This window comes from Alternaria burnsii, assembly GCF_013036055.1.
Source record: "Alternaria burnsii strain CBS107.38 chromosome Unknown 697, whole genome shotgun sequence".
Taxonomy (NCBI): Eukaryota; Fungi; Ascomycota; class Dothideomycetes; order Pleosporales; family Pleosporaceae; genus Alternaria; species Alternaria burnsii.
This window is the reverse complement of record NW_024066120.1, coordinates 204,121-232,056: the sequence shown is the minus strand read 5'-3', so window position 1 is coordinate 232,056 and position 27,936 is coordinate 204,121. Positions and strand designations below refer to the sequence as shown.

Here is a 27,936-nt window from a genome sequence, read left to right as displayed (position 1 = left end):
TATTAATTCGTTCGCTGTCAAACTGCGTCAAGGTATCGTGAATTAGGCCTCGGCTCGTAATCTGGTGATGTGATTAGCCTTGCGTGATGTAACGACTGGAATGACCTGGCCAGTCGTCAACGACACAGAGATTCATCGATTGGATAATCCATCCTAAGGCTTTCATACTCGAGACCAAACTTATGCTCAGCCTTGTCACATGCGAAGTGCGTGGAGAGTTCACGAATACGAACGAGAAAGAGAAACTCGCAATGTGGATATCTGGTTGGTGGAGATCTGCATGAAAATCATTCCGTCATCAGTCAGGTGATTGAACGCTAATCCCGAAACGCGTAAGACGCGTCGCCTACGCGGTTTCATCTGCCTTCTCGTCTACGTTCTGTCCCCCCGCTTAAGCGGTTTCATGTAGTCATCCCAGTTGACCCTCTCACGCACCTCAGGATGCTCCTCCAACCAATCCTCCACATCACCCTCATCAACTACCAGTCCTGGATGCTCCTTCATCGCATCTACAAGCACATCTCTAATTCCTGTGTCGTCGTCCGGCGTAGATGTGAAAGCCTCTTCCAACGCATCAGCTAGATCCAAGCCCTTGTACTGCCAATACACATGCAGAATGTCTACCACCCCCTGTCGTGCATAGACCTTCAGATCGTCCATGTCGAAGTAGTCGGCGACGGTGTAGACATGCACGTGAAGGAGAAGATGAGAAGCGGACAACGACTTGCCAGCACAAGGACATTTGCGCTTGAAGATCTGCGGGCCTTTATTAGGACCATGGAAGAGAGCGAAGGTGCTGTGGTTGCAGTAGTCTGTCGATGGTATTGGTGTGCCTTCGAGAAACTGGTAGGTTGATGTGTACATAAAGTCAAGGACATGCTTCATGGTGATGGCGTCGACGTCGGGGATTTCTACTTCCTTGTCGTTGCTCTCCTGGGATGAGTTAGCATCGTTCAGCCGTCGATTCGGTTGATCATATGTACGCTGCCGTGGAAACGAAACATGCGCGCAAAGTATGGTGAGGAGGCTTCGAGAACGCCTTTGTGCGTTGCGAATCGCTGGCCCTCGCAGATGACTGTGAAATCTGTTGTTTCGTAATTCAGTATGGGTGTGATTTCCTTTGTTTTTGGCTTGGAAGGCGTCGGCGGCGTATGCCCTGCATCGATGGTCTGAGTCGCTTTGACATGTGGTGTAGTAGGGACGACTTTGACGTCCCCAGGTGTTTGAGTGGCAGGCTCCATGTTCAGCGCAAGTTGGACCAGAATCGGCTGTTAGATAAAATCAGTATTGAGACTGGTAGATTGTGATTGTGAAGATCACGAGGACGGAAACAACCCTGGAAATTTGTCAAGATGTTATTCTGGTCGTGATAAGTGTTTGCGCTATTCACTGTCGCCTAAAGCGGAAGAGGAGTCGCTACCACGGCCGTCTTGGTTCTCAACTCCACGCGTTGATAGCGACGATATTTCCTTGGTGATCACTAGAGCGCCTGTGATGGGTTAAAAGTGGTCATATGTGTGGATAATCATGTAGGTAGAGATGACATGCCTAGGCAATCATGCGGTGATGAAAAGATCGTCCCGGTTCCGGTCAGCTTTGCAGGGATGAGGACCGTGTTGAGCGTCGATCCCGCACATACCGGTACATGCGTGATTGGTAGGGGTTGCAATGGCTCTGAAGCGTTATCACTGTTTCAAGTCAAGTGTTTCATATGAAGGAAACCACAGGGTACTATGTGAAGGAAGCGAATGTGCCGAATAATCGAGGCTTGACCCCAGACTACAGCCTGGCGATACGTAGACTAGCGCCAAATCCTGCACGACCAGATGGTTTATTGTTGATAGTATGTTATCATCGATGCAGCTCCAATACACAAGGGTTGTTTAGGAGAGCGTGAGTGGTGACGTCACTGCCTTGCGGACTTATAGCGGGGTTGAGGAATGTCTTGTACGAAGACTGGTAGCTCTACGATACGCACAGATACTACCAGCAGCGTGGTATCTCTCGTCATGTATGGCTTCCATGTGTTTTTACTGCTACAGCTTTCCTTCCTTCTCCCTTCCGCTTTTCACTCACGACTCTCCTTTGACACTCTCACTCACTAATTCACCCTCAAGCCTTCCAACATCATGAAAGAGCAGTGAGGAGAACAGATAGTGCGTAGGCGACTTGATCCTCACAACAGGAATGATAGAGCACATTCAATCCGTTCCTTGCTAAGAGATTCATTGTGTACCTAAAGAAGCTAGAGAGGCCACCATGTCGTCCACCAGAGCACAATGAATTGGCGAGCCCATTCGACTAACCCTCATTCATATAGTAACCAAACCACCCCCTAAATTCTCTCAGAAGCCCTCGATACCCGTCTACCATGCATCCTTTTCACACTTGACGCTCCGATAAAGCCTAGAAAGTCCATCCGCATAAGCATCCCCCTTGCGCGAATCAAGGAAATCGTACGCCTTATGCTCCCCACTCGCGCATCCAGAATCAGCATACCATTTACAATACACGCCAGCATACTGGATCATGGACGCCGGGCCCTGATCTGCAGGAGCAAAGCTGACGCATTGGTGCAGAGCGTTGACGGCGTTGTTGGTGCAGAAGGCGAAGTTGCGTTGGCGGCAGATGGATGTGGAGCCAGGGGAGGTGGACCAGTGATAGAAGGGGTTACCGCGCTTCGCCAGGTTGGAGGGAACGACGGTGGAGGAATCGATGGAGGCGTGTGTGTTGACTGCGCTGACGTCGGCTGTCGAGGTGGCACCGGTGCCGCCACACCATACTCCAGCTAGCTTCACTACACCCCATCCACTAAGCCGTGCATCTTGGGTTGGGTTCGACATGTAGCTAAAGTACAGGTCGCCGTCCATGCAGCCAGGCTTGGTGTAGTATTTGCAGAGTGAGCCCTTGGCTTGCGTGATGACCTTGGCTTGGTAGGCAAAAGGTCCTGGGAAGGCTACACATTGGTTGAGAGTGTGTAGAACGGTGCAGTGTGCTGGGTCAAGACTGGTCCCGTTACAAATATACAGGTCGGCGACTTTGAGGAATGAGGTGCTCAGTGCTGAGACTGAGTGGCCGACTGCCACTTGGATGTCACTTGCTTTGACTTGGGGGAGAAGTTCACTGCGGGTCTGAATGCTCGCGGGTGGGATGTCGATTGACTCCAAGACGGTACACTGTGCTGAGCTGATCTGCTGTACAAGTTCGGTAGGCTGTTTCAAGTCTTTCTCCTCTGGATTCATGGTATGGAAGACGGGAGCACCAGGACACGCGGACTTGCTGTAGAATAAACATTCAGAGCGACCGGACTGCTCAAGGAAGTGGATCGAATCGGGGTACATGGGTGTAGGAAAGTCGACGCAGCCGTTCAATGCGCTGACCACCTTGCGAATGTGTGTATTGCCTAGACCCTCTCCAACCCGAAGCTGACCCCATTCGAGAGTAGGCTCAGGAAAGCGGGCCTGAATACTCGCAGGCGCGACAGATTCGAAGATGGTACACTTTGCCGAGTTGATCTTCTGTGCAAAGTCGCTGCGAATCTTCCAATCCTTCTCCTCGTCATTGAGAGCATCGAGCATAAGAGGTTCAGCACACTCGGCCTCAGCGTAATACTTGCAGATCGTGAGACCAGATTGGTCGAGCGTGCGAGTTGAATTGGGGTACTGGCGCGTGGGGAAATTGACGCAACCGTTTAGTGCGTTGACCACCGCGCGGATCTGTTTATTATGAATATCTTCACCAATGTGAAGCTGACCCCGTTCGAGAGCAGGAAGCTTAGGAATTTGCGAATCTAGAGTGACTAACGACGAAGCCACGACGGACAACGGCGAGTTCACAACCGGGCCCTCGGTGATCACAGAAACATCGCGCTTCTCAAAAGAGTGCTTGCACATTGCGTATTCAATCTGCATGCCCACCTCCAGCTCAGTCGGGTACGACCACTTCGCTTTCCGAGTATCAAGGGTGCGCAAAACATCGCCATCCTGGCAGTCGCGCTGGTAGTAGTCGCAGACGTAGCCTTGCGGCTGCTCGATCCAAGTGACTTGCTTGATCGTTTTGTTGGGAAGCCGGTAGCATTGACCTAGAGCGCTTTCCTCAATAGATGAGACTCGAGTGTCTGCGTACATGTGCGTGGCGTACACGACGTCGGTGATACCTGAATCGTCGGCAGTATCTGGGTCTGTGGCGTATATAATGTCGGCGGCGGCGGCGAATGCATCTTCATCGCGCGCATACATGTCAATAGAGCCGTGAGGCATCTCCGTCTCATCAGGCATGTTCCAGATACCACACTTGACGTGTGTCATCTTCTTGCCAAGGTCCGACGCCATCGGTTCGTCCGAGTAAGCCGCGTCCTTGGGCCTGATCACGACAAGAGGCTTGCGACCAGCTCCGCAGCCGTTGTTCTCGTAAAAGGCACAGATGATGTCGTATCGCAAAGACGTGTATTTTACGTCGCGAGCGACGTGGTTGTTGAGCTTTTTACAACGGTTAGCAAGGCCCTCGTCAATATCCATGCTAGTAGTGCTACTGATGATCTGCGCGATGAGTGGCAGATCTGCCTTGGAGGCAGTGTGGACGGGAATCTTAGAGGACGTATCCTCGTCCCGTACACTGACTTTGGGGAAGCCATAGATTCCACACTTGACGTGTGTGATCTGGCTGCCAACGTCCGATGAGATGGCCTGATCGAGGTATCCGAACATATTGGGTTTGAGGGTGAGGACAGGAACGCCATCGCAGCTGGATGCGAAGAATTGACAGGCAGCAAAGTTATGCTGGGTCGTGTGTGTGACACGACGGCCGACGCGATCGCTGAGCCTGGTGCAGACGTACATGGAGTTCTCCTTGAGCTCGATACTGGTAATGTCGCTGGAGATCCTCGCAAGGAGATACTTCGTCTTGGTCGAGGTGGTGACTTCATTGGTATCCGCCCCGGTGGGCTGATCGATGGTCGTATTGAGAGACACATCTTCGTCGTGGGTCTCAGGCTTAAGCTCACCGGCATCCCTCTTCCACTCGCCCCTTCGACACAATGCGTACTTGAGGTTATTCCCAAACTCTGCGGGTGGCTCAAACCTATGGGGCTTATCAATGGTCCGGGTGATGTACCGTACATTGCCGCTGCACCCGTTGCTGTCGTCGTAGAACTTGCACATCAATCCCGCCTTCTGGACGATGATGGTGACATGATGCGCAACATTTGGAGAAAGCTGCACACACGTATCTATCCACCTGTTTGGAAAAGCGTTGCCGTAGGAATCCTCGGTGCAGATGTTCAGAAAGTGGTTCCTGGAGTCGGGGGTGATGCAATTGGAGACTGGAGAAACGAGTGCTCGGCTTTCGTCGGGCTGAACGAAAGAGTCAAGGTCAGGGGAGGATTCATCCTCACCTCTGGCCTCGATCTCAGCGGCATCTCCCATCTGTTTTTTCCTGCACATTACAAACTCAGCCCGCTTACCGAACGGGGCAGGGATGTCGGTATGGCGGTTAACGATCGCGATCATATACTCGCTATTACAGTGATTACTGCCATCGTAGAAATAGCAGATGATACCGTCTGATTGAGACGTAGTAGTGACTTCATGTTTAACATTGAGACTAAGGGCCGTGCAATGGTTCAGTAAGTTGAGACCCAGAAGGTTGGTGATGCCAGTGGTGTGGCTGCCGCAGACATGAAGAAGCCATTTTTCGGGGTCCAAGATACTGCATTGAGGGGGCGCACCAGGCACAAGCTCGGATTCGACTGTGGGGTGAGAGACGTCGGGGGCGAGCTGGATGGCGGAGGACTGTGGTGTGGGCGCAGCGATGGCAAGACCGACGAGGCCGAGCAAACCAGCGAGGAGATTATGGACTCGCATGACCACTACTGCGGGGATTATTGAATGGTTTCCTAGCTTATTGCGGACGGGCAAGTCACCTACGTTGTTCAATCAGTCGCCGGACCGACCGAAACAGCGGTGGACTGAGTTGGCTATAGTAGCAGCTCTAGAGCTACCGAATAGTCTTGATAGTGGCTTTCACAGCCAAGTTGAGGAAAGAAGTAGAGGAGAGAGAGACAGTAGGTGGAAGAGAAAGGAGCAGGAGAGGAAAATGAGGGAATTGATATAGAGCGACAGCGAGGCCAAAGAGGGCGGTCGATAGGCACGCTCTTACCACGTGAGTGACAAACGGAGTTTCGATCAGTAGGGGAAACAAGATGCGAGTGAAAAGTAAGAGGGGCAGTGAGAAGAGAATGCGTGATGGTCAGTTAGACCCATTCTTTCAACCATGGTATTGCGATGACCCATGACCGACAAGCCACTCTTAACTTCATACTAGTAGCCTGCGTTGGAGCACTGCTCATGGTTTGCGATATCGCAACAGGAACATAGTCTGTGAATGTACCCGACAAATCGAACTCTGAACGAGTGATGTGGAAAAGAACGCAGCAGACAGGAGACAGACAAGAGACGTCCAGCATCACCAAAGTAATGGAAGAAAGGACGATGAACTGATTTCCCTCCTTTCCCTCCTATATTCAAACACAGCCTGCGTCTGCGATATGCCAGATGCTATATAGAACGCCTCTGCGCTACAAGGCTCAGGGGAATCAGCAGAGGAGACATGAGAGAGAGAGAGAGGAACGTCCAACATTCTCCCCTCCGCCTCCCCAGTCCACCAAGCCCCACACATAGCCTCCCTTCTACGGATCAAGATCCCGATTAATATTATACTGTCGATAGCCAAATCCATCCATAGTGACCCAATGGCCCAGGGCCTCCATCTCAGCCCACACCTCAGGATACCTCATCTTAATCCACTCCTCGACCCTGCGCTGCCTCTCGATATTCGCCGTGCAATTGAACCAGCCACCCAGACTAATGTCGTCTTTCGTTAGCAAAAACTCATCCTCGAACCATCCCAAGAAAAATGCAGTTTGGGTGGGAAAAAGGGGAGAGAAAGAAAAAAGAAGAAAAAAAAAACTCACATATCCAAATCCGGTCTCCACCCCCAATCCTCCTCCACACTCTCAACCAACTGCAACGCCTCGTCATGATTATGATTCCTCGCCACAGCACACAAATACGCCGTCCAGATCCTCTTATCAATCTCAACATCCTGCTCCCTCAACCTCTTCCAAATCGCCCTCGCATGCTCACTTCCAGCGTGCGTCCCCTCGGTCGCTCTAAACGCAATTGCCAGACTATTATAACTCGGCCCTTCTCTCGATTCGCAAATCTCGCGCCAAAAGCCGAGTGCTTTCCGGTTCTCGCCCGTCGACGCATATGCCAGCATGAGGGCGTTGCGCAGCTGGGTATCCATTTCAACATTGAGGTCGAGTTTGAGTTGGTTGTGCGCGAGTTCGAGCGACTCGGCGTCCTGGCAGCGCGCGAAGCCGGTGAAGGCTGCAATGTAGACGTCGCGGGTTGCCGTGTGCGTTGGGGAAACGTGGTTGCGCATGTGGAAGAAGACGTGGCATGCCATGTCGGAACGGTTCCGACTGAAGAACTCGTTCATGATGGGAATGCGGACTTCTCGGGGTGTTTCGGGGAAGACGTTGCGTAGGATTTGGTATCCGTCCCAGGCATCTGCTGTGCTGGTTTCGCCGTCGTGGATGAAGACGCGAAGCGCGTCCTGGATGGTAGTCCGCTGTTCGGGGGAGTACTGGTGTGCGTGCACTTGGAGGAGGTCCATGGCGTCATGGATCTCCCCTCTTCGGAGATGGAGGAGGGTAAGTGCTGCGACAGTCTCTGGGTCAAAGTTGGCTTTGCGCTCGTGGAGGTCGTCGACCATGGCCATGAGCTCATCAAAGTGATGTTGTTTCGATACGCAGAGGACGCGGATCAGTTCGTTGATGACTGCAACACTGCGCTTGTCGCCAGAAAAGAAGCCTTGTAGGTTGAAGTAGGCAGCCCTAGCCCCATCGAGGTCTCCAACGGAGATGCGGTATTGCATCTGCATCATATAGGTGGTCTCGTCGGGGTGGATCCCGCGCTTTTCTCCTAGGACAATGTAGCGCTCGGCCATGTACGGGTCTTGTTTCGACATGCAATGCTCTACCAAGGCATTGATAGTTGTAGTGTCTGGCCGTATCACGGGGGTAGTCGGGTCCTTGCGCCGTGCTTCGTCATTCCGGCGTACTAGAACATCCATCATGCGAGCGATTTCGTCTGGGCCTTTGCCAATCGCGACGGACCAGAGGAAGATTGCGTCCCATGAATCTTTGGATGGCATGTCATCTTTGAGCATAGTTGCGATTACCTGCTGACCAAAGGTCAAATCGCCCTCTGCGGCACAAGCCTTGAGCAGTGCAGAGCTGGTGCTGCCCAATGGCTGCGTAGGCTCCTGGTTGAGTTTGGTGTAAACAGGCTGGGCATACCAGTATTTGGCCTTGTCCAGGTCTCTACGCTCAGCGTAGAATGATACAAGTTTGTTTTGAGCGGGTTTAGTCAAGGGAATCGAGGCTTCTTCGAAAGCATCAATAGTCTTGGATACCTCGTTCAAATCGCCCTCGCGGGTGACTCCTCCAAGTATGGTGTGCCAGGCAGCCAGTATGGTATGACGTATCCGAGAACTTGCAGTTGCGTCGTATTTGAACGCTTCCACCGCCATGTCTCTCGCTTCGGTAGTCGCGCCGAACAAAGACAACACTTGGATCTGTTTCCACTTGGTGTACATGTCGAGTGGGATGCCCATGTGTTCCACTTTCTTCTTCTTCTCATCCGCCCCTTTGTCCGACTGCTGCTCCATCAACTTGGCCATTTGATCGACGACAAGCCGGCCGAACATAATGTGCGCATTGCCCAAAACTTCGGGCCGCTTTGAAGTATCCAGCAGTTTCTCCATGACATTCTCAAGATCCTGCCTACTCAACCACGGCTGCCCGTCTTCTCTTGGGTTTCCCAGCAGATATTGAAAGGCTTGATGTGCGCTCGCTACGTGCCAGTCCTCGAAGGTGCCTTTTCTCTGCGCAAAGAAGTCTTTGATTGCATCCGCGACCTCGCTCGGTTTCGGCGGCCTGACGGAGTTCGCCTGCGCATATGACACCTCGGCCATTTTACTCAGTCCAGGCGGAGCCTCTGCAGGCTTGAGCTTTCGACGCTGTTTGAACAGATCTCCAAAGAAGGTCCGCCGCTGGGTTTGTGGGAGCGAGCGGGCGCCGTGCTGCGTGACTACGCGGGGTCGAAGGGCTCGGTAGCGACATCCTCGGTATAGCAGCGGCTCGTTGGCGATGATGTTGCGGAAAACGACGCGGGTCAAGTGCGATGGCATGGCGGCGAAGTTGGCCAGGTGGTGGACAAAAAGTGTGGTGACGTAGTTGTTTGGGTGCAATTGGCGCACCGAGAAAGATTGTATCTACACGAACAGGGTATCCATAGGCGGAGGAATAGTATTTACACGAAGAAGACGAGACGGAAGGAGAGCGCGGGGGGCAAGGTGCAAGTGAGGGGAGCATTGCGGGAAGCTCTTCTCTGCCGTGAAATCATATGGCGCTAAGAAAGTCCAACCTCCGACCACCGAGGCCGCTCCGCATCGCATCCCGAAAAGTCACCACGACGACGGCAAAGGCGACACACCACCTGCCAACATGTCCGTGATGCGATTACCACTTCGGCCCCTACCCTCGCCAGGCAGAACCTGCATGCGCTACTTCTCTTCGGCCTCGAAGAAGCAAGGTGAGCCGACAATCCCTCTATTCCACACACACACACACACAGACATGAATCTAACACCACCCACAGAAGACGTCCTCGACATCCTCAAAACCTCCACCGCCGGCCGCCACCCTTCCAACACCGGTGCCCCATTCCCTCCGAGTTCCCCATCCAAGTCCCCGTCCACGCCCCCTCCCACCTCCGCCTTGTCGCGCTTCGCCCGCGGCGCCGGTCTCGACAGCACCACGCCCTCGCGCGAGCTCGCCGAATCCGAACGCATAGCCCAGTACCAGCGCCAGATATACCGCAAATGGCAGCCCGGCGACGTGTACTCGCCGCACGACCTCAGCGGGACCGAGCAGAAGAAGTGGAAGTACGGGCGCAAGAAGCCGCAGCAAGATGCCTTTGATGTACTGGGCATCAATCCCGTCCTGGAGTACAAGAATTTTACCATGATGTCCGAGTACATGACGGAGATGGGCCGAATAAAGCATTCAAAGGATACGGGCTTACGGCCTAAGAATCAGAGGAAGATTGCCAAGGCGATACGGAGGGCGGTTGGGCTGGGGCTTATGCCTAGTGTGCATAGGCATCCGTTGGTGTTGAAGAAGAGTTCGCCAACCAGGTTCTTGTAAGAGAGGGGTTGATGTATGATAACAAAGGAAATCTCATAGGTATACATGGCAGCATCGCAGTATATCGTTCATCAGAGTTGTGGTACCACGTGCGTTACGAAGAACATGATCTCTTCGGGCTTGAAAAGGAGACGATATGCGCCAGAGACGAGGGAGACGTCCACTTCCTCGGTCCAATCGATAGGACCTGATACTTTGGCAAGAGGAATTAATTCTTCTTTACTTGCTAATCTAGCTAATAACCCGTCTGGTTCTTGCCTTGCTTCTCAATCCACATCTTGATCATCTTCTGCTGCGCACTCACAATCTCCATAGCATGATCGTCATCGTACAAATCATACCACCCGGGACTCTCATGCGGTGGGTCGCCCGCCCACACCATACCAAACTCATTCGCAAGCTGCGTCTCGGGTCTCCAGATACCGCCGTAAGCCCAGGGCGAGGTACCAATGTACGCGCCGCCATTACGAAATTCGTCCATGACGGCGCCAATAATGGTAGTAAAGTAAGCATCTTTATGCGTCGTCGAAGCCGTCGACAGATACGGATACTCTTTATCCTCATTCTCCCAATTATCCCTCGCCATGCCGAATTCCTCAAGGAAAACCGGTTTGCCAATGTCCTTGGCCCACTGGCTCGAATTCTTCATAAAGTCACGCGCAAAATCTTGTGCAGCGACGAGATTGGCGTCGGTGGCGTTGTACATGTCGTACACGCCCCAGTTCTGCACCCAGCAGTGCGTCGTGGCGTAGTCGACGGTGGAAAAGTTGTTCACCCGCTTGAAGTAGTATTCGCCTTGCTTGGCTTCGAGACCCACGCTGATGAGCTGCTTGGGGCCTAGAGACCGGATGTAGGCTGATATGCGGTCGACCCAGGGGAAGAGCAGGTCGTCGGGATTCGGCTCCAGGAAGATGTTGTATGGGCCTGTGTACCCCAGTTCATCACTCGGCTGGGGTTCGTTGGCGAGTTGCCAGGTCATGATGGTCGGATCTTCGGTATATAAACGCCCAGTAATGGTGTTGCGTCGGCTCATGACGGTTTTGATGTGGTCTTTGTACCACGTCTCGGCCTGTGTGTTGTTGTAGATCAAGTTGGCGAAGCGCGTAAAGTTACTGTATGGAGCCGCGTTCACGCCTTCTTCGGTGTAGTTCCCCCATCCCGTTCCAGGTGTTTCGCGCTGCGGTGGTGCGGTCAGGTTCCAGGACTCTGGGTAGGGAATCGCCGTGTTGTTGTTGGCCCAGGAGACGTATTGGGCAAAGCCGCCGCTCCATTGCCATTCGTTGTTCAACGTCATGGTGGCACGCATACCACGTTTTGACATCTCCGCCAGGCAGATGTCGAGGCCTGTGAAGACGTCTTCGTTGTACTGGCCCGGGGCGGACATGAGTGGCGGGTTCATTCTAAAGGGCTGTGGGGTTGGAGCGCCTTCTGACGCGGCCATGATACGCAGGTGGTTTATGCCTTTGGATGCCATTTGGTCGAGCTCTGTGACTAGGCGTGAGTAGTTGCCGCCTGCGGATGGACTTGCGGCGAGATTCATACAAGCCCAGTAGTTGATACCTTGATCATGGTCAGTCTGTGGCTTCAAAAGACCCGAAGACGATGTTACCAGTAAGATAGTATAACCCATCTCCATTGTATAATCGCAGTCCATCCACATAGACAAAGTCGTCGTCTGGAATTGCACTGTCATTACCTCCTTTCGGAAGCACAGAGCCCGCAGCCAGCGAGGCGAACAACACCTGGAGAGCTGCTTTCATCTCGAGAACTCAAAGATGCTAAGAATGCGGCTTGGACACAAGCATACAACAAAGGATTACATCGAAGCTTATATGCCCATCCGCGTAACCCGAGGCTCCGGTCCGACTATGCCAGTACCCGTGAATATCGCCTGCGGTTGACATCATGTGCGGAGGAAGAACGCCCCGACGATGCGGCCTTCTCCATTCGAGTGGAGATCATCGCTCTCTGCTGGAACGAGGTCCATAGGTAAGTTTTTCCGGAAATATGTAAACATACGTAGTGAAGGTAGGGATACTGCTTCCGGTGCGTGGATCCCCGTTGTAGTCTCGGAGTGTGGGTCTCCGTGATGCCTTGGGGATAGTGGGACGAGGAACGCGGATGCGGCTGGGGTTCGTGCAGGTGGCAGTTGCCAAGCTCCGAGTGCCGATGCAGACATGTGAGGGAGCGGTCCGTGCGCGTACGCATCTCGGTAGCTCAGCGAGGCAAGCTTCTTCATCGCGATCTTGGTCGCGGCCCAGGTCAACAGGCACACCACTAATCCACCAACATGGACATGGAAGACGAGGAAAACGACGAGATAGCAGCAGCTATGGGGTTTGCTTCGTTTGGCGGTACGAAGAAACGTAAATTCGACCACTCGCCCAAAGCCAAGCCCGATGCGAATGATGCGAGCGGTGCCAACTCGACTGCACTAGGCGTCCGAACGAAAAAAGTGGCGAGTGCAGAAGATGTCAAGAGTGAGAAACTGCAGGCCCAAAGTAATGCGCTGGGTAGACAAAAGAAGAATCAAACAACAGATGCAGGTCTTGCCAGCTTTCTGGCTCGTGGCCAGAATCTTCCTGAACACCCGCCTCCGACTGCAACTGCCCAAGCTCCGGCAGCTTCAGCCGATCAATCTGCCGGGGAGATGGTGTCTTTTGGCGGTCCTTCAATTTCTCGAACAGAGTTGAATTCGCTGCGCAACGGTGTCAGGACGGAGAATGGAGATACAGCGTACTTCCTGCCCAGCTTTGTTGAAGACCCTTGGGCGAAGTTGAGGAAAGGGGGGAGTTGATGAGTGAGTTTCTGATAGACCTGTATGAGTAGTGTTGGGTACTGACCGCGAAAGGTAGGCGGATGTGAACTGGAGTCTTCATGTTCAACTGCTTAGAAGACTGTCACAGTTGCGCGCTGTAATCGAACATCATCTGGCCCCTATGGACGTGCGCATGTACGGACTTTTGTCTTGCATCATCCTTGATACTTCGCGTCTCCAAGAAGCAGCAAAGGTTTCAACGGCCGATACGCCTTGTATGATTCAGCAATGCATTCACATAGTAACCGCGTGGAAGGACAGCGTCCAGGAGTGGACATTCGCGTCTGTAACGATTAACTGCTAGCATGAATACGAACGCGGAGCAAGTATATTTTGGATCGGAGTTTTCTAACGAACCTAGCGTAAGGCGTAGTTGACATGTGCGCTATCCCTTCTTTCGTTAGCATCAGAACAACTTAGCGTGTCCCTGGAAACCGACCTTCCTACCCCGCAAACTCTCTCTTCATGCTCGTAAAGTTCAAGGAATCGTCAACATGGATAGTGCAGCAGATTTGGATGCTTTCTTTGCCTTTCAGGATCATCAATTCGGCTCAGATCAAACCTTGGACGATGGCACTTTTGCCGGTTTGTCCGAAGCACTGGCAGCTTCTAACGCTGCATCCTCTCAGTATAACGAAAACTGGATGATGGATTCGTCGCTTTTGGATCTATCGAACAACTCTACTGCATCTTCGTCGCCCTTTCCTACGCCAAGCGCTTCAATCTCTAGACCAAAACTTGGCAGCCGCTTCTCTAGAGAAGTTATCCGTACGCTCAAAGATTGGCTTTCTGTTCATCACAAGCACCCTTACCCTACTGAGAGTGAGATGCTGGCACTCCAGGATCGTACGGGATTGAACAAGGCGCAGCTCACGAACTGGTTTGCGAATGCCCGTCGACGTGGCAAAGTACAGAGCGTTCGACCGACTTCGCCGCAAGTAAAGAACTCACCCACCTCTCCCATTGATATCATCCCGAGACCTGGCACACCTGCTATCAAGATGGCATCGAATCACAAAGATCCGATGCAGCGCTGGGTAGAGTCGCCACCAGAACATGAACCTGCGGCTGTTGGCGATATCGCTCGTGCCATGGCTTCCACTTCACGTGAGTCATCTTGTCAACCTTGGGACCACTGCGCTTTGTTCAGTGCAGTGAGAGTTCTTTACTAACTGTGCTCAGGTGAAGATGCTGGAGGTTTTGCATACCATCAGCCATGGCAGTCACCATATGCCATGTCCTCAGCAAGCAGTGCAAGAACGTCCCAATCGAGTGAATTTTCAGGCCATTGCTCATCAGGATCGCAAAACTCTCTTAAAATGCGTCGTGCTCCACGCAAGAAAAGGGTCGCCCGACGCCGACGTCTGGAACCAGAGATCACCCCACCTATCAGCATGCCGTACCAATGCACTTTCTGCACGGAAGTCTTCAAGACCAAATACGACTGGCAGCGTCACGAAAAGTCGCTCCATTTACCACTCGAGCGATGGATCTGCGCACTTCAGGGCCCTCGTACTACTAAGGAGTCGCTCGGAGAGCAGTGTTGTGTCTTTTGCAGCGAGGTTCGGCCTGATGACGCACATATTGAAGCGCACCACTACTCGGCATGCCAGGAGAGAAGTCTACAAGAGCGCACCTTTCACCGCAAAGATCACCTAGTCCAGCACCTCCGCTTAGTGCATGGCGTCGAGTTTTCGGATTGGTCCATGGCCCGCTGGATGCTGCCTATACCTGACGTCAGGTCAAGATGCGGATTCTGTGGCATCACAATGAGTACATGGTCGGAAAGAACCGATCATATCGCTGACCACTTCAAGTCTGGTGTGACAATGGCCAGTTGGCAAGGTGATTGGGGGTTCGACGCGTCTGTTGTACCATTAGTCGAGACCGCTATTCCTCCTGGTACGGTACTTCTCGGCTGGTCTTTGAATATTCTATCAAACTGACGTCGCACTAGATCTCATCGATTGGGAAAGAGGTACTCTTATTCCTATGAAAGGCAGCGATCCATCTTGGGGTACTCCGCCAAACGCATACGAGCTGCTCAAAGTTGAGATTGAGTTCTTCATCCAGCGCTATTTCGACAAGCACGGCCACCTACCGGACAACGATACTATGCAGCTCGAAGCTTGTCGCATCATCTTTGCGGCCGAGACTACTTCGGTCATGCCAGATCGTCTTAACGAGGTTTCATGGCTTCGAGACCTGATGATGTCTTCTCCTGAGTTGACCGAGCGCGCAAGGTTTCAGCCCGTCCGATCCTCCCGCGAGAGCAGGCATTTTCCGCTACGGATAAATGCCAAAGACCATCTATTCGAACAATGCCCTTTGGAGGCGCAACTCCGCAGCTTCGTCACCCAGCGTACTGCAGCGGGGGAGAGTCTTGACGACGTACAACTGTACAACGAAGCATGCCAGATCATTCGACGCATGGAACAAGAGACTAGCACACCATCCGATGTATTTGCGAATTGGATCGTCAAAGGCATCTACTCTGGCACAAATTGGATTCTGCCCTTCAAGCAACGCGCTGCCATCTACGATACCGTCACCATCACCGATTTCCCACCAATAGAAGCCGACTCGAGTCAGTTATTACTCGACTTCTCCTCCTGGCCAAACTCTCCTTACAAAGAAGCTTCAATCTCGGCTCTCGGCACCGCAAGTCCTTCCAAACAGACACACGACTTCTTCACCTCCTCCCTCCCCACTTTCCCAGAAGACACGCCTCCTCCTCCCATGCTGCCTGAATCGACGACGACGACTGCTACGCAGGTAGACATGTACGGTCGCTTGCGCTCTTTGCTACCTGATGATACCAATTTCTACCGCATCTTCGATAGCGATATGAGGCGGTGGGCGGCGTCGACGCTCTCGCCCAAGAATCCGAATTGTCATATTCCGAGCGATGAGGAGATTCAGCATCAGGCGAGGTGGATCATGTATGATGGGGATGATCCGTGGAATCAGACGCCGGCGGATTTTCCGAATTGGTTGTCGAGGTTTAAGAGGGAGGTGGGGATTGCGGGTGGTGGTGCTGGGGGTGGTGCTGGGGAGGCGGGGAAGTTGGGGGGTTTGGTGGGGTAGTGGGTGGGTTGCTGGAGTTGCGTTTACTTCGCAGGGAGCCTTTCGCCTTTGTAGTGTGGTATGTGCTCGTGCACAGTCATGTGGAATCAGGGCTAGCTCTCAGATGTCGTGTCGTCGAGACATACAATGATCACTCTTTGTCATAGAGATTCGAATTTGCTTTCTAGTCATAGAACTAAAGATTCAGTCAGAACCTCACTCGTTCAGACCGATTCCTAGTTGGGTTGATGGTGACCAATTCTCCAGAGCTTCTGCAAGCGCCAAATGGCCATTGATTCTAGCAGTCTCGATGACGGTTGCACCAAATTTGCGGCGCTCGCTTAAGAAGTACGGATAGAGTCGAATGTTCGCCGGGCTGCTGATATGTTCAATGCGCACACCGTTTTGCAGGAGAAAGTCGAGTAGTTTGGTATGGTTCCAGGCGGTGGCCACATGTAGGGTGAAAGGTGTGATAACGGCACCTTGCTCGACCAGGAATCTTACGCCTTCAATGCTCCATCGATGCTCATCCTGCTGAGCTGTCTCTTGACACGCCGTTTCAAGACTTGTATATTCCTCCTCTTGCGAACGTGGTTCGTTGACATCCACGCCGTGCTCTTCGACGAGAAATCTCATTATACGAACACTCTCTTCAGTTCCATACCTGCACCTGGTAGCCGCTGCTTGCAGTGCACTTGAGCCACCTGTCGCCGGACCTGGAAGATGAACATCGGAGCCCAGACGTACGAGTTCAATAACTAAATCAAAGGCATGCCACTGTGCAGCCCGTTGTAATGCAGTTTGTCCAGAACCTTCGGAGCCAGGTAGATCAAAGCGAGCTCCGTAGGTAACCAGCAGGTTTAACATGTCGACGTGTGTTACTTGATGCAGAGGGGCGGGGCCATTGGCGCAAGAATTGACGTCTAAGCCTAGCTCGAGAAGGCGACGTGCTATGGCTAGTTGATTCCGAGATACAGCTGTCTTCAAAGCAAAAAGGCCAGCAGATCCTTGTGCGTTCGCCCCATTTCTAATCAGAAAATCAAACATGTTGAGATTTCCTCGATAAGCCGCAGCCGACAGTGCGGTATGTCCAGACTCCTTGCTCCTTGGTTGATTGATGTCTGCACCCAGGTCGAGGAGCTTCTTGACAATCCCGAAATCTCCTGCATCGGCAGCACATACTAGAGAGCTGTGTCCATTCGCAGTTGCAACATCTTCGTTGACGTCAGCACCGTTCTCCAGTAACAGATCTACGATCCTTTCGTTTCCACGCTCGCACGCTGCTTGTAGTGCTGTTCTTCCAAAACTTTCGTCACCAGCAGCGTTTACATCTACACCCTGCGATATCAATAGCCTGATAATAGCTTCTTGGTTTCTGCTTTCTGGAGAATCGGTCTTGATAGAGCAGGCATTTTGCAAAGCCGTCCAACCTTGACAATCTCTTATATCTGGATCGATATCGGTTTTTAGCAGTATTTGTCGAACCCAATGAAAATCTCCTTGGCCAACTGCCTGAATCAAGGGAAGCCTTGAACTACCGAAGTCGTTGCCGAAATTAATGGACGGGACGAGGTACTCCGCAATCTCATGAACGCGTCGAATATATCCAGTCTCCATATCAGCATTGGGTAGTTTCTTAGGCCCACAGTCTACGGGTGGTGTAGCATTAGGTATTGTACGCGGAAGTGGATTATTCGGCCAACGAAGATTATGAGCAGCCGACCTCGGTACTCTTTCAAAGAGCTCTCGCACAGACCTTCTGAAGCCCATGTCACAATTTCCGCTGTCGTGGTCAGCTAAAGTCAGGCAGTCCAAAGTGGGTACCTACCATTTTCGGAATTGCCGACCAGGAGTTGCGAAGCCGCATCTTGGGCATGTCTCAAGAGTTTGAACGGAATTTATTAAGGAGGACTCTTGAGCACGGAAAGTCCTTACACGCAAGACGTTCATGAGCAGCTTAGCCCCAGGTTGAATAGCATCTGAAGGTTGATAATGGAGCCACCTCATCCTAGGAATGACATCGCGGCCATCAAAGACTGTTAGCTGACTTTGCTTGTCAACGAGCTCGAACTTGCCGTCCACTACTTCCCTCAATCCAGGGTGATCAGAGAACATGATTCTCATGGTGTCTTTCAACGTTTCTCTTGTACGACAAAGCGTACTTGGTAAAACTAATGGCCTACCCAACGCGTCTTCTACGTGGACATGCGAAGACATGACGTCGCCTTCCCATGGATATCCAAGCATCTTGGGCATCATATTCTGCGTGGTTTGGACCGTATCGTATATCGCTGCCACTGTGACGGAGATTCGATTGGCTTGTCCTCGAGACTCTTCCGCAAAGCTAGTTTCAGTCTGACTAAACATCCGAAAGTCAGCATCGGTGCTTCAGTGTCAGAGTATCCCTCACATGTTAATTGCGAGGAGGTAGCGATCGAAGGCTTCCATGTGCGTGCTTAATCTTCGCTCCAAGCGTCGGCTATCTTCTGCGCTATATAGAGACCATTTGATCTTCCGAAACGCAACTTTTGCTTTAGAGCCTTGGCCATTCAGCAAGCTTTGGGTGTACCTTCGAGAGTCCGCCTACACGCTTGGTGAGTTTTGTCGACAGAACAACGTGACTTCAGTATGACGGATCACATACAGCAAACTCGTTCAGTAGCTTGTAACAGCAGCCAGCATGGAACAGAATACCATTCATGAAAGCTTGGTCCACGCGCGAAGACGTCGTGATAGGTAAAGTTGATATGAAGTTGCCGATAAGGTTGAGAGACGTCTTCAGAGACTCAAGGAGTTCAATCAAGGAACGGTATTCTGCAGAAGCACCCCGACAGTCATTCAGAGCATTCGCGATGTCGTGAGCTAGCTTTCCTACGGCTATCAGATCTCCCACCGAAAACCCGAATCCTACTGCCATGCTGAAGTGCTTGGCCACTTAGCTGCTCATGGGTTTGCGATATGTTGATGCGTGCGAGGCTGAGCTACGTTGTCATCTGCGGAGCAGAGATATGGTACTGTACACTAGGCCGAGATACGTTTTATCCTCGAAGCTATGCTAAAGTATGTTATGAGTGTTGCGCAACGTGCTTGTGGTTATCAAGCTCGCAGAAAGATGGGCGCAAATGTGAACCGGAAACGAACGCTGTCGCATTTCTTGATACCAGGCAGCGCACTATATCGGTTAGAAAGTGGTGGCGCAGTCAGTCATGCACATAGCGCTTAGTCCTGCACCCTCATATGCTGCCCACTCCCCGCGCTGTGGATGTGGCCTCGTCTGTGTGGCCCATTGGTCCCCAAGCCACCACAATCATTCGTGGCTGTGAACGCGAATTCAGCTGGACATACCAGCTCCTATCTCGGTCTGGCTAAGGACGCGTGACATATCAACGCCACACAGTGAATCTCTGGTAGGCCGTGTCGACATCTTCATCATTCGTGCGAGTGGCACCGGTCACGACTAAAGTTAGACAATAGGAACAGGACGTGATGTTGCAGGCGACATGTAAAGCGCAAAGCGTAGATCGCAGCTTGGAGTAAGGGCGCGACAGGTGAGCGTGTCAGTGCGCGGTGGCGATCGTGTCTTGGTGCGGGGCAAGAGCGCCCCATACATATACACAGCATTCCACCTCATATTAAAATCTCCAAGGTTCGACCTTCTGCGAAAGCGCGGTAGCCTCGCCGTTGCTCTGCCTATGGCAGTTTGTCTCACGATCAGATGGCTATGGGCTTCACAAGTGTCTAATGCAGAAGGATTGAGAGCCAAGTAGGGTCGTTGCTGCACCTTGGTCTGATCGATAAATCGCGAAAAAGCATAGTGAAACAGCATGGAAAGGCTGTGCAGGCAGTGCCGCCTACCAATTGGACATAGGCGGCTTTCCGGTGAGCGCCGTTCTCTTTTCGCGAGCAAGGCGTACTGCCTTGACGCGCTAGCCCAGCACTCTGCACCATTTAATCTCCTCTTTGCCACCGACACAGGCGAAATCATATGGTGCTACCTTGTCGCACCTTGAATCCTTCTCTCTGCTGTCTATCCAACACCTTTCCCATTTAGATTGCAATCTTTAGAAGCATTACAATGGACAGTATCTACGAAGCGGTGCCATTAGATCGAGACATTTCTAGCACGAACATTCGAGTCATCGAAGATCTGGTCCGCGATGTAGAGGGGCGGATATCTTGCAAACTTCGGACGATATCTCTTGAGTGGAAGGACGATGAACGAAGGAGCCGAAGACCAGAAATCTACACAGCCCTGTCATACGCATGGGGACCACCAGACGCAGGAAAGTCAATTTGGATAGGTGACAAGTCCTTCAGGGTACGGAAAAATCTTTGGGACTTCCTCAACGAAGCTTGTACCCGCGGAACTTTTACGCGTAAAACGACGTTTACTAGCGAAGACTGGCGCAACGTCTTCCCAGGAATACACATACCCGAAAGATAAGTTTATCTCTGGGTTGATGCTATATGCATTGACCAGTCGCAAGTGGAGGAATGAAATCATCAAGTCGCAATGATGGGCAAGATATATTCGCAGGCATATGAAGTTCTCGTCTGGCTTGGTCGGTCGACTCTACTTACCGCCGAACTTCTATATAATATGCACGGCCTCGAGGTTGACGAGAACTACAGACTGGCTTGGAAAACAGAGATTGATAGTTTTGAGAAGGAGCGTATGCAATCCGACCTAGAATACCTTTGCAGATTCGAGTATTGGGAGCGACTCTGGGTCGTACAGGAGTACCTACTGGCAAAAGATGTGATAATATGGTGCGGCGCCGATTCATTCGACCCAGAAAAGATCAAGTGGCTGGTGTATGTGGAGTTCAAGGAACGTCACCTGGCAGAGAGTTGCGCCATACAACTATTGCAGGGAAGAAAAGTGCGAAACGTACATGCCGAACAGCTCTCCCTCAAACGACACCTCGATGACTTCGGTATACGGATGAAATGCGCTGACGTGCGGGATCGTGTATACGGACTGCTTGCGCTTATCAACAAGGAAGAGCGTAAAAAACTTGGAATCAGGCCAGATTATTCACTCTCTCCATTGGGCCTGTTTCTCAATCTAATTTCTGCACTAAGAGAATCAGGATCTTATGAACCAGATGAGCTCCTGGACTACGTTGAGACACTGCGTCTAGCGCTAGGCTTACCCTTGAGTGTTGTAGCGACGGTCATAAGGCAGGAGCTGGGAGATCATCTTTACAACGAGTGGTCCGCTAGGCGAAAACAATTCGCCTGATCGTACCATGGTTTGCGATTATCCCATTCACACAAATTTCGACATCGTGCGACGACCTGCGAATTTTCTTCACTCCAGTGCACAAATAACGATTACACCACAACCCAGTGACTAGCTTGAATATGCCCGCTACTAACGCGGCTAAGAGTCGCAAGAGGAAGCGCACAGGTGAGTCTCCCTTCTCGCACTACTGTCCAGTTACTAAGCATGTCAACCAGTTTCAAATCCAATTCCTGTCCAGCTTCAGAGTCAGCTGCTCACGTTGCCTGGCGAGATACGCAATGCGATCTATCAGTATGTACTGGGAAAGACAAGACCGCTGCATATAGTTGGACGCAGTGAAGATGAGTTGCCTACTACAGCTCAGATCAGGCGGTTTCATGCCGTCAAGGAACTGATGCACACTTGCCGGCAGCTCCGCCTCGAGACTAGGGGATATAACTGGATACACGTGTCTTGGAGCTGTGAAGTTATCTGCAGTCCACTCAATAAGTGGTTTGATCCAGTCCCTGTTTGCCCCAATCGTCTCCAGATTCAGCCATTGTGCGGAGGGCCAAGTCCCAAGAGTGCCTCTGAACATGCTCGCATCCTGGTCCGACTGTCCTCCAAACCTCCTCGCATGGCTGTTGATCGTCGCAAGGATGAACCAGACTACTACTCCATCGATAGCGATATGTTCGACGAGCACGTCAGGCTGTGTGAAGCACATCCCCACCTCGAGGTTATCGTGTTGTCGAATAGTCTAAGAATCACCCAAGGCTGCCGTGGTCTCCTTGTCGCTGGAGCTGCCATTCAGCTGATCTTACGAGGAAAGAGGGTGAGCTTTGACGTTGATGCCGCGTTCACCAGCGATGTCGACAAGGTCGCACAAGCGATGACGACCCGCAACGGTTTTGGGAGCTTTGAACAGGGCTTCCGCTATCCGGATAATCTAAAATATTTTCCACAGGATTCTTACAACGAGGCCGAACTAAGGTACTCGCAAACAGAAAAGAAGAGGGAATTTGAGAATTGGTTGGCGCAAATCAAGGAGTGGTACGCACACGGAATTTGACACATACGGGATGCGGATACTCCATCTGGTACACTATGGTTATGTCAGCACCTTGTTCATTGGGCCACGCTATATTTTGAGAGCAAAAGTTTAGAGCACCGTCTTCTCGAGACCCTTGGCTACCAAACCAGCACGTCAGCCATGTCCACGCCAACGACCGATAGTGATCTGCGGGTTCTTGACGACATGTTCACGAATGCTCCTCGTCAATCAAAGGCTGTTAAATAACTGAAAATTTGTTTGACAGTGTCCCATCCCGTGATGTCAGTATCCACATGTAGGGATTGAACGTGCACGCCGAGCCGTTTTACAAGCTCGGCCTGCCCGGGTTCAATGTTCAAAACAGGTGCGCATTGTTGGTCGACGGAGAGTTTGTGCATCAAGCGCGCCAGCTGAGTGAAGTTCTGTACGTCGATGCCATTGGGAAATACGAATCTGTCAAAGCCACGTTGAACGTCTCTATACAGGGTGTCATTTCACAAATAGGATGCTCGTCGACTGAAGGCACGCCGGTATCTCCATTTTGGTGTTTAGCGGCGCTTGGCGATAACTAATCCGCATTACCCCAGAGCCTCCTTCTCCACACCCCAATCCGCCCCATCCGATGAAGGAGGGCCAACACACCACCCACCAAAGCAGTGCTCGAAGGAAACAACGCATACAATCGTCAAGAAAGCATCGAATCGAGCTTCCGCCTTCACACCCGACTTTTCTGAATGATTACCGCCATCACAGCTCAAACGCGACATTCACCACAGCATCGCATTTCGCGGAGGTGGCCTAGACGCTTCCCAAAGCAGCATGCCATCCGACAAGCGGGAAGCCTTCGCGCACTGAACGACTCAAGCAAAACGTAAAAGAAGGCTCAAAGGAGTCGGTAATTTAGGCAATAGAAACGGCAGCCGGCTCGTTCATCACGGGACTACATCATTCATTGGTGGATCGGCGCCTTTTTGGAGTCGAGGCATCTCCACAGCCGGATGAAAGGCGTCCGAAGCAATTTGTATAAGAGGTCTCGCTCCCCACGGGGTGGCACGTCTGTTTGGCTCTTCCAGAACGTCGGCAGCATGGTGGCAGCAAGCTTGAGAGAAAATGCTCTCTGGGCTTGGTGCGCTGATTCCTATGGTTGACACAGGTACGTGGATTTACTTCTTTTGTCCCGACATGCTGCTTTTGTTCATTGCGACCAGCACCCCATATACGCATGACCCATGGGGAATCCCTCTACTATAACACGGAGTAAAAGCTAACCATTGCAGAGGTATCTGGAGACTCCATCAACATGTCTCCCCACATGCGCACCACAACTGTTATCCCACACATTGCCGTTCCCATCTACCGGTAACCCCTCGGTCTTCCGAACATCACCCGGTTTCACAATTTGGACAAAGCATCGTGATCTGGAAAACGGCACAGATTACATTGCTCATCTCGCGACAGTCTCGCTATGATCCACCAGGACCCTCTTTTCTCAAAAACTTCACGATTCTTGGCTCAGGATTTTCACGCTTTGTCGCGCGTAGCGGGCCGCTAGCGCTGCAACCTCGGAGTCGGAGATGAGTTTTTGTTGCGAGTCGGCCAAGACCGGCGTTTCCGGGCAAACTTGCCAAGTTGATACCATGGACACCGTCGAGGAATGCGAATGATTTTGCCAGCAAGGAAAGACCCCAGCGAGGCACATGTGGACATATGACGTCGTCAACCATGAGATACCGCGCTCCGCGAATTTTTGGATAGGTCCCGCAGGAACGGCCACCCCCATCTTTCGAATGCAGAAATTCAGGCGTACCAATCACCAGGGACTAGGAACAAATTGTGCAGCACCGGTCGGAGAATAACTTTGTCGCCCCGGCTTCCATCCAATGACGACCTTCAGGACTCAATACCCGGACTCAACGCTCCAAGCGACTTGAGGCTCTGCGGCATCTAGTGAGAACCGTCCCGTCCGTGCGTACACCTCTTGCATATGTTGGGTGACATGAAGCACTTGTCAGCCTCATCTGCACTATAGACGCGTCTATGCCCCTGCATGAGGAACATCCCGGGTAGCACCAAACGTTCTGATAGGCCAGTTAGGTGAAGTCCAGCGTTGGATACTTCGGATCGCGTAGCTCGCCGATACTCGCGCGTACCACGAACATCACGATACACGGTGGCCACGCGACGGCAAACGTTCGCCGCCGTTATTCTTGGAGATGCCTGGGCGAGATCACGCATGATATCTCACACGAACGAGTCTACAATTGTCCAGAACTGGAACCGTCGTGTACTTGCAATAGGTGCGGTGGGCCGATCATTGCACTATTACCGTCTGTGCTTATCGGCGTGTCCAACCATTCCGATACTGCGCGACTTTGAAGAAACTTCACAACCGGCAGCTCTCCGGCTCGAGCGTACTCGTGACAGGCTGCCCCATTGTCGGTTCCAGCTCCACGATGCGATGTCATCATACCTCCGTTGCCAGGGCGCTCGTGCGAGAGTGCCTCCTGTCGCCTCCATGCCTAGGGCGTTCTGGAAAAACTTAGTCGGATGGATATGCGGATGAGACTGACACTGGGGCTCCACCGTCAATAGACCCTACAAACCCGTCTCCGCATGCATTCTGCTATTTATACGGTGCAGCCTTCTCCTCAAAGTCCACACTGGTCTCCTCTTCTCCAGCTTCTCTCCAGCTCGGTTTCCTGAGAAGTCTACCCCGCGCTGCAGACCGGCTCATCTTTGACCGACACTTTATTATTTTCCATCAATTCCTAATTACAACGCGCCCAACATGACGGTCTTGTCGCGTTTTTACAAGAAGAAGGCGGTTGAGGAGGAGGTACACGAGAAGGGAACGCCAGCCACTGGTACTCCTGCGGAGACGCCTTCCAGGGGCAACTCTGCTGTGCAGGCCACCGACCTTGAGCCCAAGGGCCGCGTGCCTGCCGTTGCTATCATCCTCGGTGCCGTCGCCAGTATTGGTGGTTTCATGTTCGGATACGAGTCTGGACAGATTTCTGGTTTCCTTGAAATGGACGACTTCAAGCAACGCTTCGGTGAGAACGGCGAGTTCTCTGCTACCCGTTCTGGTGCTATTGTCGGTCTGCTAGCGTAAGTGATTACCTCCAAAAACAAGAAGCGCATCTAACAATCTATCAGCGTCGGTACTCTCTTTGGATGCTTGGGTTCAGCTCCTCTTGCTGACACCTTCGGTCGTCGTCTCACCATCTCCGGTTCCGCCTTCTTCTACATTGCTGGTGTCATCATCGAAATCACCAGCAAGGACGTCTGGGTTCAGTTCGCCATGGGTCGCTTCACTGCCGGTCTCGGTATCGGAGCCCTTTCCACCGTCGTCCCCATGTACCAGTCTGAATCGATCCCCAAGCGCATCCGTGGTGCCACCGTCTCCTCTTACCAACTGTTCATCACACTCGGTATCTGGACTGCGTACATGGTCAACTACGGTACATCGAAGGACTACACCAACAGCGCTCAATGGCGTATCCCCAACGGTCTGTCCGCACTTTGGGCCATCATTCTTGGTAGCACCATCCTGCTTCTGCCCGAGTCTCCCCGTTACGCATACCGCAAGGGCAAGGTCGATGATGCTCGCGCCAACATGGCCCGTCTTAACGGCGTTGACCCTCACAGTGCTTTTATCGACGCTGAAATCGCCGAGATCCAGGAGAAGCTCGAGGCTGAGGCTGCTGGTGGTGACCACCCATGGCACGAGATCTTCACCGGTCCCCGCATGTTGTACCGCACCCTGCTCGGTATGGTCCTTCAGGCTGGTCAGCAGTTGACTGGTGCGAACTACTTCTTCTACTACGGAACAACCATTTTCTCTGCCACCGGTCTCGAGAACTCCTACGTTACTTCGATCATTCTCGGTACCGTTAACGTCGTCGCCACCATCTTCGGTCTCTGGGTCGTTGAGAACGTTGGTCGCCGTAAGGCTATGATGGTCGGTGCTGCATGGATGGCAATGTGTCTGTTCATCTACTCCTTCGTTGGCCAGTACAGCCTCGACCACAACCAACCTCAGTCCACACCCGCTGCCGGAAACGTCATGATTGTCTTCACCTGCTTGTTCATTGCCGCTTTCGCCACTACCTGGGGACCCCTCGTCTGGGCTATCGTCGGAGAGTTGTACCCTGCCCGTTACCGCGCTACCTGCATGGGTCTCGCTACCGCATCCAACTGGCTCTTCAACTTCATCATCTCCTTCTGCTCCACCCTCATCACCGACGAGATCGACTACTTCTACGGTCTTGTTTTCGCCGTCTCCCTGGTTCTGCTCTTCTTCATCGTCTACTTCTTCATGATTGAGACCAAGGGCCGTTCGCTCGAAGAGATTGACACCATGTACATGATCCACGTCAACCCTATCACTTCCGCCAAGTGGGACCCATCGAGTCTGCAGAAGGACGGCCTCGTCGACACCGACAGGCTGCACATGGGTGCTGGTGGTCGTACCTTTAGCAAGGCTGAGCAGGCTGGTACCCACGGCGGTATCTTGGAGCCGGCTGAGCGCAACGAGAACCAGGTTTAAATGGCTGGTCGTTGTATGAATGAGGCTACGATGGAGAAAGGACTATATTCACGTTTGGATGTGGATTGTGACGGCCTAAAATTTATCAGTTGTAATTCAAAATGATTGTCCGTTCCATGGGACAATGCAAGAGTATGCTTATATAGTACATACTCAATACATTATCATCAAGCAATTTATCATCAGCTCCTATTCCGTGTGAATGTTTTCTTGCCCTGGAGGCATACGCTAATATTTCCCTATCAGAGGTATAATGCATACTCTAAGTATATCTTTACAATATGTTCCTCCTTACTCCATACAAGGCAAGTATCGACAGGTACAGAAATACTAAGCCCTGTTTTGCACTCTGCATTAGCTATCAACAAGAAAACGTACAAAGATCAGTAGCACTGTTGACCTGTAAATTCTTTAGTGCTGCCTTGAATTATGTTTGCTTAACTATGCGACTTAAAACCTGTACTACTCATCATGATCGACCCAGATAACCACAAAAAACTGCCTTGAAGGTACATGCTAGTGTTTTCCTGTCTGGGTTGTAGTGCACCAGCCAAGTGCATACCTTTAGGACATGTCTTCCTCACTGTACTCAGATACCCTCACGACACCACTTCTCAATCTCTTCCTGGAAGACTGTCACTTCACTTTCGCTCCACTTGCCCGGTGTGAATTTGGAGCGGAGTGGACAGTGGCTAAGGCCTGGTCCCGCACCAGGAAACACCTGAACCTGGTTGGGTATTTTGGGTAAGAAAAAATGCCCCTCCTCACAAAAGCCGTGTAATTTATTGTTGACGATGGGATGCTTGACATCTAAACCGTGCTTTGCATAGTACAACAAGGTGGCTTTATGAATGAACCAGTCGCCCCTGGAGGATTCATTGAGGTTGGAAAGATACAGGTGAAAGGTGATGTGAAGATGGGAGGCGCTCATCTGTAGCAGTTGACCAAA

The 27,936-nt window shown here is 52.0% G+C and overlaps 10 protein-coding genes across 10 annotated transcripts; 6 read left to right on the top strand and 4 right to left on the bottom strand.

Moving 5' to 3' along the window:
* Window positions 1-372: 372 nt before the first annotated feature.
* On the bottom strand, window positions 373-9,255 carry GT037_008892 (uncharacterized protein; the record flags this gene model as incomplete). Its single annotated transcript, XM_038933939.1, has 6 exons — window positions 373-933; window positions 984-1,268; window positions 1,640-1,688; window positions 2,500-5,866; window positions 5,925-5,965; window positions 6,971-9,255. The coding sequence occupies 6 exons, from the start codon at window positions 9,253-9,255 to the stop codon at window positions 373-375; spliced, it is 6,588 nt and encodes a 2,195-aa protein (XP_038783284.1).
* Window positions 9,256-9,571: 316 nt separating this feature from the next.
* On the top strand, window positions 9,572-10,273 carry GT037_008891 (ribosomal protein s18; the record flags this gene model as incomplete). The annotated part of the gene is made up of 2 exons (XM_038933938.1): window positions 9,572-9,659; window positions 9,726-10,273. The coding sequence occupies 2 exons, from the start codon at window positions 9,572-9,574 to the stop codon at window positions 10,271-10,273; spliced, it is 636 nt and encodes a 211-aa protein (XP_038783283.1).
* A 235-nt stretch (window positions 10,274-10,508) lies between these two features.
* Window positions 10,509-12,033, bottom strand: GT037_008890 (glycoside hydrolase family 5 protein; the record flags this gene model as incomplete). Its single annotated transcript, XM_038933937.1, has 2 exons — window positions 10,509-11,833; window positions 11,883-12,033. The coding sequence occupies 2 exons, from the start codon at window positions 12,031-12,033 to the stop codon at window positions 10,509-10,511; spliced, it is 1,476 nt and encodes a 491-aa protein (XP_038783282.1).
* Window positions 12,034-12,563: 530 nt separating this feature from the next.
* On the top strand, window positions 12,564-13,070 carry GT037_008889 (uncharacterized protein; the record flags this gene model as incomplete). Its single annotated transcript, XM_038933936.1, has 1 exon — window positions 12,564-13,070. One exon carries the CDS (start codon window positions 12,564-12,566, stop codon window positions 13,068-13,070), a length of 507 nt encoding a protein of 168 aa, XP_038783281.1.
* Window positions 13,071-13,585: 515 nt separating this feature from the next.
* GT037_008888 (uncharacterized protein) lies at window positions 13,586-16,178 on the top strand (the record flags this gene model as incomplete). The annotated part of the gene is made up of 3 exons (XM_038933935.1): window positions 13,586-14,198; window positions 14,274-14,993; window positions 15,049-16,178. 3 exons carry the CDS (start codon window positions 13,586-13,588, stop codon window positions 16,176-16,178), a joined length of 2,463 nt encoding a protein of 820 aa, XP_038783280.1.
* A 195-nt stretch (window positions 16,179-16,373) lies between these two features.
* On the bottom strand, window positions 16,374-19,074 carry GT037_008887 (uncharacterized protein; the record flags this gene model as incomplete). Its single annotated transcript, XM_038933934.1, has 4 exons — window positions 16,374-17,940; window positions 17,986-18,516; window positions 18,568-18,740; window positions 18,802-19,074. The coding sequence occupies 4 exons, from the start codon at window positions 19,072-19,074 to the stop codon at window positions 16,374-16,376; spliced, it is 2,544 nt and encodes an 847-aa protein (XP_038783279.1).
* A 1,596-nt stretch (window positions 19,075-20,670) lies between these two features.
* Window positions 20,671-22,684, top strand: GT037_008886 (uncharacterized protein; the record flags this gene model as incomplete). The annotated part of the gene is made up of 5 exons (XM_038933933.1): window positions 20,671-21,094; window positions 21,511-21,570; window positions 21,621-21,696; window positions 21,742-22,437; window positions 22,588-22,684. The coding sequence occupies 5 exons, from the start codon at window positions 20,671-20,673 to the stop codon at window positions 22,682-22,684; spliced, it is 1,353 nt and encodes a 450-aa protein (XP_038783278.1).
* Window positions 22,685-24,671: 1,987 nt separating this feature from the next.
* On the top strand, window positions 24,672-25,178 carry GT037_008885 (uncharacterized protein; the record flags this gene model as incomplete). The annotated part of the gene is made up of 2 exons (XM_038933932.1): window positions 24,672-24,976; window positions 25,031-25,178. 2 exons carry the CDS (start codon window positions 24,672-24,674, stop codon window positions 25,176-25,178), a joined length of 453 nt encoding a protein of 150 aa, XP_038783277.1.
* Window positions 25,179-25,226: 48 nt separating this feature from the next.
* GT037_008884 (hexose transporter hxt13) lies at window positions 25,227-26,987 on the top strand (the record flags this gene model as incomplete). The annotated part of the gene is made up of 2 exons (XM_038933931.1): window positions 25,227-25,546; window positions 25,595-26,987. The coding sequence occupies 2 exons, from the start codon at window positions 25,227-25,229 to the stop codon at window positions 26,985-26,987; spliced, it is 1,713 nt and encodes a 570-aa protein (XP_038783276.1).
* Window positions 26,988-27,576: 589 nt separating this feature from the next.
* On the bottom strand, window positions 27,577-27,918 carry GT037_008883 (uncharacterized protein; the record flags this gene model as incomplete). The annotated part of the gene is made up of 1 exon (XM_038933930.1): window positions 27,577-27,918. One exon carries the CDS (start codon window positions 27,916-27,918, stop codon window positions 27,577-27,579), a length of 342 nt encoding a protein of 113 aa, XP_038783275.1.
* Window positions 27,919-27,936: the final 18 nt, after the last annotated feature.